The sequence below is a fragment of the Vespa crabro genome, chromosome 14 (assembly GCF_910589235.1).
Source record: "Vespa crabro chromosome 14, iyVesCrab1.2, whole genome shotgun sequence".
NCBI classification, from domain to species: domain Eukaryota; kingdom Metazoa; phylum Arthropoda; class Insecta; order Hymenoptera; family Vespidae; genus Vespa; species Vespa crabro.
The window spans coordinates 2,394,143-2,406,642 of record NC_060968.1 but is presented as its reverse complement, the minus strand read 5'-3'; the positions used below and the strand labels follow the sequence as shown (position 1 = coordinate 2,406,642).

The 12,500-nt window shown below is 32.2% G+C and overlaps 1 protein-coding gene across 5 annotated transcripts in view; it reads right to left on the bottom strand.

Annotated features, from left to right (window-relative positions):
* LOC124429186 (cadherin-89D) overlaps positions 1–12,500 on the bottom strand; it is a 39,104-nt gene that overhangs the window by 6,829 nt on the left and 19,775 nt on the right. For all 5 annotated transcript variants that reach the window (XM_046974115.1, XM_046974116.1, XM_046974113.1 and 2 more), the window contains exons 3-13: positions 11,550–11,680; positions 11,156–11,314; positions 10,054–10,162; positions 8,744–8,946; positions 8,003–8,131; positions 6,188–7,148; positions 5,185–5,343; positions 3,768–3,945; positions 3,045–3,306; positions 2,504–2,807; positions 472–2,276 (exon numbers count right to left, since the gene is read on the bottom strand). In XM_046974115.1, the coding sequence (XP_046830071.1) occupies positions 472–2,276; positions 2,504–2,807; positions 3,045–3,306; positions 3,768–3,945; positions 5,185–5,343; positions 6,188–7,148; positions 8,003–8,131; positions 8,744–8,946; positions 10,054–10,162; positions 11,156–11,314; positions 11,550–11,680 (4,400 nt within the window). The remainder of the gene's footprint in view (positions 1–471; positions 2,277–2,503; positions 2,808–3,044; positions 3,307–3,767; positions 3,946–5,184; positions 5,344–6,187; positions 7,149–8,002; positions 8,132–8,743; positions 8,947–10,053; positions 10,163–11,155; positions 11,315–11,549; positions 11,681–12,500) is intronic.

The window sequence follows — 12,500 nt, the reverse complement described above, 5'->3', positions numbered from 1 at the left end:
GAGAAAAATAAAAAGAGGCGATGCATCGAGAGATAGATAGATAGAAAGACTGACAGATAGACAGACAGACAGACAGACAGACATACAAACGTACAAACGGACAAATAGACGGAGTCTCGGTGAGATAAAGAGAGAAGAAAAGATAGAAACGAATTAAAGAAAAGTAGGATAAAAGTAGGACAGCTCGGATAATAAAGAAATACTAGAAAAGGGAAGGGAAGGGAAGGGAAGATTTACAAGAGGAAAAAACCCGAAATGAATTAAGGTCGAGTCACTTTGGCGCACACAGAGATAAACAGAGATAGAAAGACAGACAGAGAGAGAGAGAGAGAGAGAGAGAGAGAGAGAGAGAGAGAGAGAGAGAGAGAGAGAGAAAGATCCATACGTATGTACGGTTAGGTGGTTAGATGGACAGGTTTAGTGCGCGCTTGCGCTCGAACATGCACTCATCAAACATATATGTACGCTCACCTCTACTTTAATGACCTCGTAACCGTAGTGGGCAGTTGTAGGTATAGCAGCTAGGATGGGTCTTCCCTTTGACTTAAATCTCGGCGCATTGTCGTTGGTGTCCTTGATCCTGACAACGACCCTGGCCTCGTTGGGCGCGAGACCATTGAGCCTCTCACCAACAACCGGATAGATCATCACGGGCATCCCACGGCCGAGCTTTACCCTATCGACCCTGACCTTAGCCTCATACCGATCTCTCATTTCCCTGTCGACGTTTGTAATCAGATACAACGAGCCATTCCTCGAGTCGATGGAAAAGTGATCTCTGGCATCCGTGCCATCTGCAACGATGCTGTACCGTATATGATCGCTTTGATAACCATCAGCTAAATCCAATTCGGCGATCCAAATTGGTGGGACTGTATTTTCTTCGACCTCGACCTCATAATATCGATGCCTGAACGTTGGGATCTTTTGAACTTCGTTAAACGATTCATCCTGATCGTCCTTTTCTTTTACCTCATCATCATTATCGTCATCGACATTGTCGTTGTCTTCATTATCATCGCCGTCGTCTATGTTAATGATTTCTACGGTTACAACAGCGGTTGATGTCATGCTAACAGGAGAACCTAAATCACTCGCGGTAATTATTAATCGATGATTCTTTATTTTCTCATAATCGAGATTTGAGATAGTTGTTATGGAACCCTCTTTACTATCTATCGTGAAATATTGCTTCTCTTCGTGGCTTGAATTAACCAGATTGAATAATATCAATCCATTTCCATTTCCTGCAAAGTCGCTATCGTTCGCATGTATCCTCGTTACGAAAGTACCGATAGGACTGTTTTCAAATATTGACGTACGATAAACCGGTATTGGTATGCCGCGATCGTCATTCTCAAGTTCGTCGTAATTATAAAAATTCGGGGCGTTATCGTTCACGTCCAAAACGTTCACTTCAATTTCGACGGTCGAACTAAGAACAGGTGAACCATCGTCATGAGCTAATAATACCAAACGATGAACTGGTTTCTTTTCTCTATCGAGTTTTCCATTTATCCTTAATACACCGTCTCGCGGTCCAACGTCGAATATCCACGTTGAATTATCATCATTTTCATTCGATTCGTCCATCGCTCCAGATATTATCTCATAATTGACATTAGCATTGACACCAAAATCATTGTCTATAGCACGAACTGTACCAATAGTATGAGCCATGTAAATACCTTCGGCAAGGTCAAAGGTATACCAGGATTGATCAAATACAGGTGGATGATCGTTCACATCTACGACGTGTATTCTTATAGTTATGTTATCGGTAAGGCCACCACCGTCTTTGGCAAAAACTATTAAACGTACGTTCCTTTCCGGTGGAAGGGAACGAGCTATAGAAATTTCTGCAGTTCTTGAATCCAACAAAAAATATCTTCGACCGTTCGAATCCTGTTTCGATTGTCCAATGATACTTGAGTTAACTCCAGATATCGTCTCATTTTGTATATTATAACTTATCTCAGAGTTAATTCCTTCGTCCTTGTCCTCTGCTAACAATCGTATAATAGGCGTACCAATCGTCACATTTTCCGGTACCAAAAGTAATGGTGATTTCCGTTCGTTCGATCGTTTCGTATCGTTTCTTCCATTGATAGTCGTTGAATCTATCATTTGATTCGTATTTGCGTTTGATTCCTCATCCGGTTGATTCGATACCTTAACGCCTTGATCAGGTAGAACGATCATGCGAATGAATTTCGGTGGATTGTCGTTCGTGTCCTCGACGATGATTTTCAAACGTGCCGTCGATCTCAAACCCCCTTTTGAATCGTATCGGAAGAAAATAATAAAAAAAAAAAAAAAATAGAAAGAAAGAAAGAAAAAAGCGATTAATTTCATCGATCAAAAATGAACGAATTGTCCATGTATCTCTCTCTCTATAAATTTTTTTTTGAATGTTTGTTTGATTTATAAAACCTCGCAAAGTCAAGATCGAATGGAATAAAAATTCTCATTGATTTGATAGAATGAATATTAAAAAGCTTACCCCCATCCTCGGCGACTACTTCAAGATCATAGATTGCTCTTTCCTCTCGATTCAAATTCTCCCCTTTGCTACCCTCGAAGAACACTCGAGCATTTCTAGGATCAATTTTGAATAGGGAACAACCTTCACCGGTCAAACTGTAAATAAACTCTTGGTTAATACCCTCGTCTTTGTCAGAAGCACCAATGGGATTGACCATGACAACTTCCGTTCCGTACGGACTGTTTTCAAGTATTCGTCCTTCGTAATAAGACGAGCTAAAAACTGGCGGATGATCATTCTCATCGTCGACTATTACTCTTATCTGAAATATCAAAGATATTCATGAATATCTCGATTATATTCATTTTTCATTCTCAAAAATTTTCTTTCTTTACATTTTCTTTTTTGATTTTGATTTTTTTTTTTTTTCGATAATCTTTTCCACATCTTTTAATAAAAATTCGCGCATTTTTGATAATTACGATCATGATATAAAGAGTAAATGAAATGGATTATAATTATCGAATGATTATGAATGATAATGAAAATGATAACATACTTGAACGACACGAAGTCCTTTAGAACCTTCGACTATCACAGTGATACTATAATTCTGTCGTGTCTCTCGATCAAGTCCATTTGGTGCGTAAAGATCACCATCCTTCGTGATACTTATGTCAGGCACGTCCTGTTGATTGACGATAAGAAAACTCGTAGTGGAGGACGTCGAAGCTGTACCATTATCTGATAAAACGGATCCTATGTACGTGCCCGGGACATTTTCTTTCACGTGAAAAACGATAGGCGCCATGGTCGCTCCCCTGGAAATTATCGATGAACATATTGACCCTTTTAATGTGCAAGTAGATTTATCATAAATCCGAGAGGAGATTCGATTCTATTCTATCGCAAAATTAAAAAAAAAAAGAAAAAGAAACGAATTTGAAAACGACGACAGGATTATCGACATGTATATCCATTTTTTTTTCTCACGATTTCCAGATAAAAACTAAACGAGGTTTCGAGGTTTGAAGAAGAAGAAAAAAAAAAGAAGAGAAAAAGAATATATTCATCGTTGAAGATATGACTATAGGTTCGATAAAACTTACGTCACATCATGATCATCGTAATTGCGAACGAGATATTCTTTTTTTTTTCTTTCTTTCTTTCTTTCTCAAGTTTTCTTCCCGTTCTTTGAAATCTTTGAAATCAATCGATGTTAAAAAAGAATTGATTCAGAGAAATATGAAATCGATCGTATTATCGAGAATGATCGACTTACTTTGTTAAAGCGCCCTTCTCGTCGTTAGGATCGACGACATGAATCGATACGTTTGTGATTAGAGTGATATCCCTTTCGTCCGTAACAACACCTTCGAACTCATAAGTCGAACGTTCGTATCGTTCGATTTCATCCACGACCGTTATCGTTCCTGATCGTTCCTCTACAGCGAACGGTACTGAAACCCCATTGGATATGCATACACCACATGTTACGTATTACCATAGAATAAAGAGAATAAATTTTTATGACGAGTTTTTCCTCTACTTTGTATATTATATTGATGTTCGATTCTCTATCTCTCTCCCTCTCTCTCTCTCTTTTTTTCTCTCAAATACTCATAAAAATATTCTAACTAATTTTTAGTAACCTACAATAAATAGCATCAACCTCCTAACGTAAGATTACATTAGCATTAGATAACATTAATCTAGGATTAATAAAAAAAAAAGTTGAACTGTCGATTAATCTGAACCCAAGGAACGGGACTCGAACCCTGATTTTTTTTTTCGGGCGATTGATTTAACCATTAAACCATCCAGGGTAACTCTTCGAGTTAACCTCTCCGAGTGAATACCTATTTATATTAAATGGAGATGGTCGTTATAAGAGCAAACTTAGACTACATATTACTGAGATCAAATATATGAAAAAAATTTCATATAAACATATACTCGATGTATATATATATATATATATATATGCTTAGTCAAAAAGATATATGCTTTTAAAGGATACTTATGATTTATTGTGGCAGTTATAAGAAATGTTGAAAAATTCCTTTCACCGCAAGAATTCAAACCTCCCTATTCGTCGAATTAATGATTGCCGAACTCTCTCTCTCTCTCTCTCTCTATCTCTTTCACTCTCTCTCTCTCTAATATTTCAACTATATTGCAAATGTAATAATATATGCATTTTGAATACATTCCCAATTCTTTCGGCCATGAGCCCATAAATAAAAGTCCTGAGGGAAAAAAAAGAAAGAAAGAAAGAAAGAAAGAAAGAAAGAAAGAAAGAAAGAAAGAAAGAAAGAAAGAAAGAAAGAAAGAAAGAAAGAAAGAAAGAAAGAAAGAAAGAGTTCGTCAATCACTAATTCGACGATTGGAATATAAAAAATCCATAAATGTCTTTAAAACCATAAATGTCTTTTAAATAAAGCATTTTTGGGCTTAAATTTATATGAATTTTTTTTTTTTTCATCTATTTGATTTCAATAATACGTAGTAATAAATTTTCTTCTATACTTTTTGAACATCATGCATATATGACGATACAGATCTAATTAAATTTTAATCGATTAAGAGAGAATCGAACGTATAATAAGAAAAATATAAAGAAAAAGAAAAAGAAAATTTTTTTTTCTTTTCTTTTTTTTTTTTTGTTTTTTCGTTTATCTCGACTTTTCTTCAAGTACCTCCTTCTTGATAACTATGAAGTAGATCGTATATAAGATCGCTCGTCTTAACGGCATCGTTTATACGAATCTGGCCAACGCTGGTACCAACGGGCACATTGGCACCGACCCAAAACTCGTACGGTGCTCCAACGAAATCTGGTTCCCAAGTATCCGGTCCTGAAACGAGAATAGATTGGAGATCAATAGAAAAGAAAATGACAGTCAGTAATTTTTTTCTTTTTTTTTTTTACTGTGAGATCGTTGCTCTATAAAGAGCCTCATCTATTCAACAATAATAATATACAATTATTTTTTGATTGATTTAAGTACAATGTCTCTCGTGACATACATACATATCTGTTACAACGACGTTTATACTTTTCTCGGTGGATTAAAAATCCACGTACGTAAGAAACGCAACGAAGTTGTTTATGTTTATCTTAACGAACATTCTTTTTTTCATTTATTTTCTTTCATTCTTTCTTTCTTTCTTACTTTCTTTTCCTTTTTTTTATTTTACTTTTTCTTTTTTTTTTTCCCTGTGCTCTTGCTTCTCTAAGATAAACAATGAAGAGTCATAGTTGAACTTTTCAAGAACGAACCTACGATGTTACTATTAATTTAACAAAGTTCGTTTATTTCTTAATTCTTTCTTTGTTCAAGATCGTTTAGATCATTTAGATCGTTTGAGATCGTGATATCAATGAAAATAATCGATTTAAATGGCAAAGCAACTTATCCTAACGCAAAATTAAGCCCGACGTTTTTAGATAGAAAGGGAACAATGATTATTTTTTTCTATGAAAAGAAGAGGACGGTGATGATGACGACGACGACGACGACGACGACGACGACGACGACGACGACGTTGTAAATGATGATGAAGACGATGCCGATGATGATGATGATGACGATGATGATGATGATGACGACGATGATGATGATGTGGAACGCACGTAATCGACAAGCGAACCGGTTGTAACGTTCCGCGTGTAAGAAATCGAAAGAAGAAGAAAATTACCGTCAGGACGGAAAACATCCACTGTAACGACCGCCAATGAGAATCGCCTTTCACTTGGATTCGCTGGTTGATCCGCTGCCTCGACGAAGATCGCGTGTCTTCCTTCGATGATTGGGGTTTCCGCGACTGTAATAACTCCAGTATTCTCGTCCACGATAAATGGTGGCACGCGTTTACTAGAATTTCCTGGCTTTTGTAAAGTATATTTGACGAGACCATTTGTTCCTAAATCATCGTCGACTGCATGTACTTGTCCTAATACGGTACCAATTTTAGCGTTGGCCCTTCCAACTAATTCGTAAAGATTCGATGGCACGAATATTGGATTATTGTCGTTAGCATCTAACAAACTAACGTGAATGTCTACCGATGAACCGTTAGACCTTTCTCCGTTGAATAAAACAACGCTTGGTTTTCTCTCCATTGCGTATACTTTCATTCTCAATCGATCCCTTCTCTCTCGATCCAATACATTTTGATCCTTTACCGTCAACCAACCAGTTTTAGGATCGATCGAGAATGCTCCTGATGGATCATCCAAACGAAAATCAAATTCACCGTTTAATCCTTGATCCTTGTCATGCGCTATGACCTGTAATACGCTGAAACCGTTCGGTAAATTTTCAACAATGCTGATGTTGTAAAGATCGACTTCGAATTCCGGTAGATTATCGTTCAAATCCAATATTTCTATTTCAACCCTAGCCACAGCCATCTTCAATGGATTGTCAATTTGGGTTGCATGAATTTGTAAAGCGAATGTATTGTCGGGTAGATTACGTTCGTTTTCAAGATCGATCGGACGTTTCAGATAAAGCGTGCCATTCCTTGGATCCAAATGAAAGTAACCACCTTCGTTTCCTGATATTATGTCATATCGTATGGAGACGTTTATTTCGTGATCACGATCTATCGCGTGAATCGGCGTCGTGAAGTTTATTTCCGTGAAAATTGGCCGATCCTGTTAGGAGAAAGTACGTTAAATGTTATTATAAAGATATTTCTTTCGTAATTATCCAAAAAAGCGTTACAAAACTAATCGATGTAATAAAACATGTCAACGTAGTAACTAACGAAACGACACGAGAAAGGACGATGCGGCCCGATGATCCCGTCTAGAAAGTTACCTTTATTACTTTTAATTCATAATAATAATTTGAAAAATAACGACGGGAAAAAAAAAGGAAAAAACAAAAAAATAAATTAGTTGATTCGATGTTTCATGAAACTATGTGTGTACAGATATATTTTATTTATTTGTTGTTTTTTTTTTCTTTTTTTTTTTTTTTTTTTTTCGTTGATGTCAATTGAAATCTTGTTCGTTGCATTTAATTCGAAATTGTGTATATTTAATATACCTGTTAAGTATCACCTTCTCTATATAATATTCACTCGTTCGATCATTATGTATCTTTCTAAAAAAAAAAAAGATAAAAGGTAACACGCGAAGTGAAACGAACATTGTCGTGAAAGTGAATCACGATCATTTTAAAAAAAAAAAAAAAAGAGCCACTGTACTTTCGGTTGAAATTATATGAGAATGACTTTCTTTTGATTGTATTTATTATTATTAAGGAAGAAGACGTTTGTAAACGCGAATAGAAGGCGAATCGATCTTATTCCGATCATTATACTTATTTTTAATGTTTGATTAACATATTAAAATATCAGTTCTAAGAAATGATTAAATGGATTTATACGAAATATATTAATTTTCGTTGTGTCTATTGATCTATTTATTATCATCAATATGAGTGATTAATAATGAATTAAAATCAATGATTCGTACTGCGTTATTATATTATACATTCTTACCGGCATTGGATAATATTCGTATATTTTCGTTTTGTACACGTCTTGAGTAAATTTTGGATCGAGATCATCGTTATCCAGTACGGTTATCCTAACCGTTGTTTTATTACTCTTTGCAGGTACACCACGATCCTGAAAGTGATAATATAAAAGAGAAAACCACATGTAATGTTACAGAAATAACGGTAATAATAATAATAATAACAACAACAACAATAATAATAATAATAATAATAATAATAATAATAACAATAATAAAATAATAATAATAATAATAAATAAATAATAAAATAAATAATAAAATAAATAATAAATAAGTAAAATAATAATAATAAAATAAATAATAAAATAAATAAAATAATAATAATAATAAAATAAATAATAAATAATAAAATAAATAAAATAATAATAATAATAAAATAAATAATAAATAATAAAATAAATAAAATAATAATAATAATAAAATAAATAATAAATAAGTAAAATAATAATAATAATAAAATAAATAATAAAATAAATAAAATAATAATAATAATAAAATAAATAATAAATAATAAAATAAATAAAATAATAATAATAATAAAATAAATAATAAATAATAAAATAAGTAAAATAATAATAATAATAAAATAAATAGTAAAATAAATAAAATAATAATAATAATAAAATAAATAATAATGATAATAATAATTATAATAATAATAATGATGATAATAAAAAGAATTCGTTCGTTTAAAAACTCACAGTAGCTGTGATAACGAGGGTGTACTCGCGATCGCCATTATCGTAATCCAATGGTTTACGTAATATCAAAGCTGTTCTATGTCCAGATTCAAGGGAAAATTTTCCTTGTTCGTTTCCTTTAACTATAGCATAATGAATATCACTGTTCGGTGTATTTGGTTTGTCCCCGTCGACGGCATGAATCCCACGGAATATTGTAACACCTGAAATTCGTCCAACAACGAATTTCTTTGATATATTATTCAAGTAAAGAATTTATTTCATAACATTAAGATTCAATATTTCTCGTCTTTAAAATCTTATCATTTTTGTGATAATAAAAGAGAAATTAACTCGAACTAACTTCCTTTACTTCTTCTTCTTCTTCTTCTTCTTCTTCTTCTTCTCTCCGTCTATCTATCTACCTCTTTCTACCTATCTCTTTCTCTTTCTATATTTTGAATTCCAATGAGAGACACTCTAGCGAAATTTGGCAAAACTTTAGGATTAAACGAAATGGATCTAGCAAAAGGAGTAGAAAGGAAGGAAGTAAAGGGAGGGAGGGAGCGGGGAAAGGGACAAGGAAAGATAGTCTTTCGACTTACGGAAATCCTACTTTGTTATAGGTCAACGAATTCATCGTAATCTCGTTCAAAATTTCGTGGAACAAGAACCGTCCCCTTGAAAATTCTTCCATTGGAGGAATTTCAACAATTGAAATATATTTATATTATTATTTTAATATTATCTTTATAAAAATTCTATTGAGAATCATCGTCGAATTATCCATTAATAATTTTCATTCATTTATGTCAATGTCATTTTGTTTGTTTAAAAGGATGAATTTCAACGGGTGAAATAATTAACTGTGCTAACTACTTCGGTTAATATTTAAATCAGATTTGGTAAAAGGCAAATTAAAAGTAACAAAGCGTCGAATTTATTTAAATATATATATATATATATATATATATATATATATATATATATATCACTTCTCTCTCTCTCTCTTTCTCTCCTTCGTTTCTAATGGAGAATTTTAAAAGTGTTCATGAATCTTTCAGTAGCCAATAGCTTTAAAAACACAGTTACCCGTCGTTTGTCTTAAATTGAAATGGATATACTTAGAGAAGAAATAAGAACAAAGTATTTTGAAAACGATTTGGCATAACTTCATTTCATTAAAGTTAGATAGACTTAAACTTGTCATACATATATATATATATATATATATATATATATATATATGTATATATATATATATATATGTATATATGTATATGAACATATTTAATGGAAATAAATAGTTAAGTATAATAAATATGTCTTACCGGTCGATGTAAGCTCATCCACTGTCACGTGATAAGGAGCATCGATAAATTCTGGAGCATGATCATTAATATCCTCGACGTATACGGTGACTGATAAATGCGATGAGACCTGAACAACAAAAACGTACACGTCTATTTAACTCTCATTTATTTGTAATTTTTAGTCGATCCAGTTGAAGGATTAAAATTAAATTTTTTTCCGATTTTAAATTATATCAAAAATTAATTGTCATAAATAATGTTGTTCGACGTTATTGAAAATTATTAAAATAACTGATGATATCGATTGGATCGTTAAGAAAACTAAGAAAAAAGAAAAGATAAAAGATAAATTTCATACGGTACTTATATTATTTAAATACATTCACGATGTTCAACTAAACTTTTTACGTATTTTCTCACGGGGAAAGAAATCGATTTAAATAGACGATATCACGGATTAGGAATAGATATGGTAAATAGATATACAGTTAAGCGCTTAGCAGTATCACGATTTTTAATCTCCGTTATTCAACAGGATGAAGAGAAGAATTCTCTGTGATTATCCACATGTTACTCTCTTTGGCTTATGTTATTAATTTTTCATTCAAACGAGAAAAGTGATTCTGAGAGTTACTGCTCTCAAAAAAAAAAAAGAAAAAAAAAAAGAAAAGAAAAAAGGAAAAAGAAGAAAGAGAAAAAATAAGTATTACGCTTTGGAAAATTCACTTGGAAGAGAAAAAAGATAATGATCTGATAAAGACCGAATTGACCGGACCTACATTCTCCTCTTAATGTCATTACGTAAATGTTTGTTGATGCATGACTGAACGTTAAAGAAAGGAAAAAAAATATAAATAAGTAAGTGGAAAAAAAAAAAGAAAAAAAAAAAAAGAAAGTAAGAAAGAAAGAAAAAATGCTCGTAATCATAAATGAAAATAGAAAGAAACAAAAAAAAAAAAAAAGAAAACAGACATAGCTTTTAGTTTAGACCGGTTACTTAGAACGCTCTAATTAAACGTTTAACGAAAAAGCGAAAGTATAATATATGCGAGAAAAAAAAATATATATGTATACATATATATATATATATTTATATTTCTATATGTATTTGAGCATTCACCAAGGTATCTCTGCCATCGGTATAATCACAGATGACCCGGAACTTTAACAGATTTCTAGGTGATTCCGCATCGACCAGATCCTCCAATGAGTGTGCCAACGTCACTGAAACGTGAGTTCCATTCACGTCTTTGTAAGAAAAGAAACGACTGTCCTCTTCCTGAAACATTAATACATTTCATAAGAAAAGAAAAGAAGAAAATAAAAGAGAAAAGGAAAAAAGAAAAAGAAATCAAATGACGTGCGTCCTTTTCGTTTTCTTCTATTTTCTTTTTTTTTTTTTTTTTTTTTTTTTATTTCTCTTTCAAATAGACCTTATTATCTAACAAAAAGTTCAACTAAATGAATGAGAGTTTCGAAAAAAAAAAAGAAAAAAAAAAAAAAATTAAATGTACCTTGTCCACTGGAATAATAGTAAGACGATTTCTAGGATGTGCTTCCAAAGATAATATCTCTGATCCCTCCCGAAGATTTTCTGGTACTCTTACGAATTTCAAATATTCTCCGATTGGATAAAACTGACATCCTGAAAGAAAATTTACAAATCAAATGTACAAGTGCATAAATAATATATAATTATTTTAATATTACATACTCGTAATAATTAACTCTGATCAAATTGCTCAGCTTGACTAAATAATTAATTTGATTAAATAATCAATGTTACGTACGGCAAAACGTACAATTAATTTTTATTATCAAAAAAAAAAAAAAAGAGAGAAAAAGAAAAGTAATTTAAATCGATCACGATCATTGGAACAACGGATGTATAAATAATTTGAAAAATAACGTGTTTTTAATAAATCGCAATAAATATCAAATCGAAACATCCCAAATATTAATTCATTATAATATATCATTATCTTTTTATTATTATTATTATTATTATTATTATTATTATTATTATTATCATCATTATTATTATATTCGATTGATATAAATCATTCTGTACAATTAATTGAATTTAATATTAATCGATCTATTATCACAGATAATGTTTACAAATTTGTTAAATATAAATCAAAGTGCAAATTCGATGCAATTCGAAGTGCACAGAGTACGATGATCTTAGCATGATGGAAAATATGCATGATAAAAGGAAAAAAAAAAAAAAAGAAAATCTCTCTCCCAAGTTCCCCGCCCCCTATCCATCCACCCACTCAGCACAAATACAAATCTATTCGAGAACTCGTACGAGCCATCGATCGTTTCGTAATCGTTGTTTTAACCTTTCGCAATGTATTATTTTTGCTTTCAGTCGTGCGTAAAATATAATTTTCTCGAGCAGCAAACTACGACCACGTTGTAATACAACATATAAACGAATTAGTATTTGCGAATTAAAT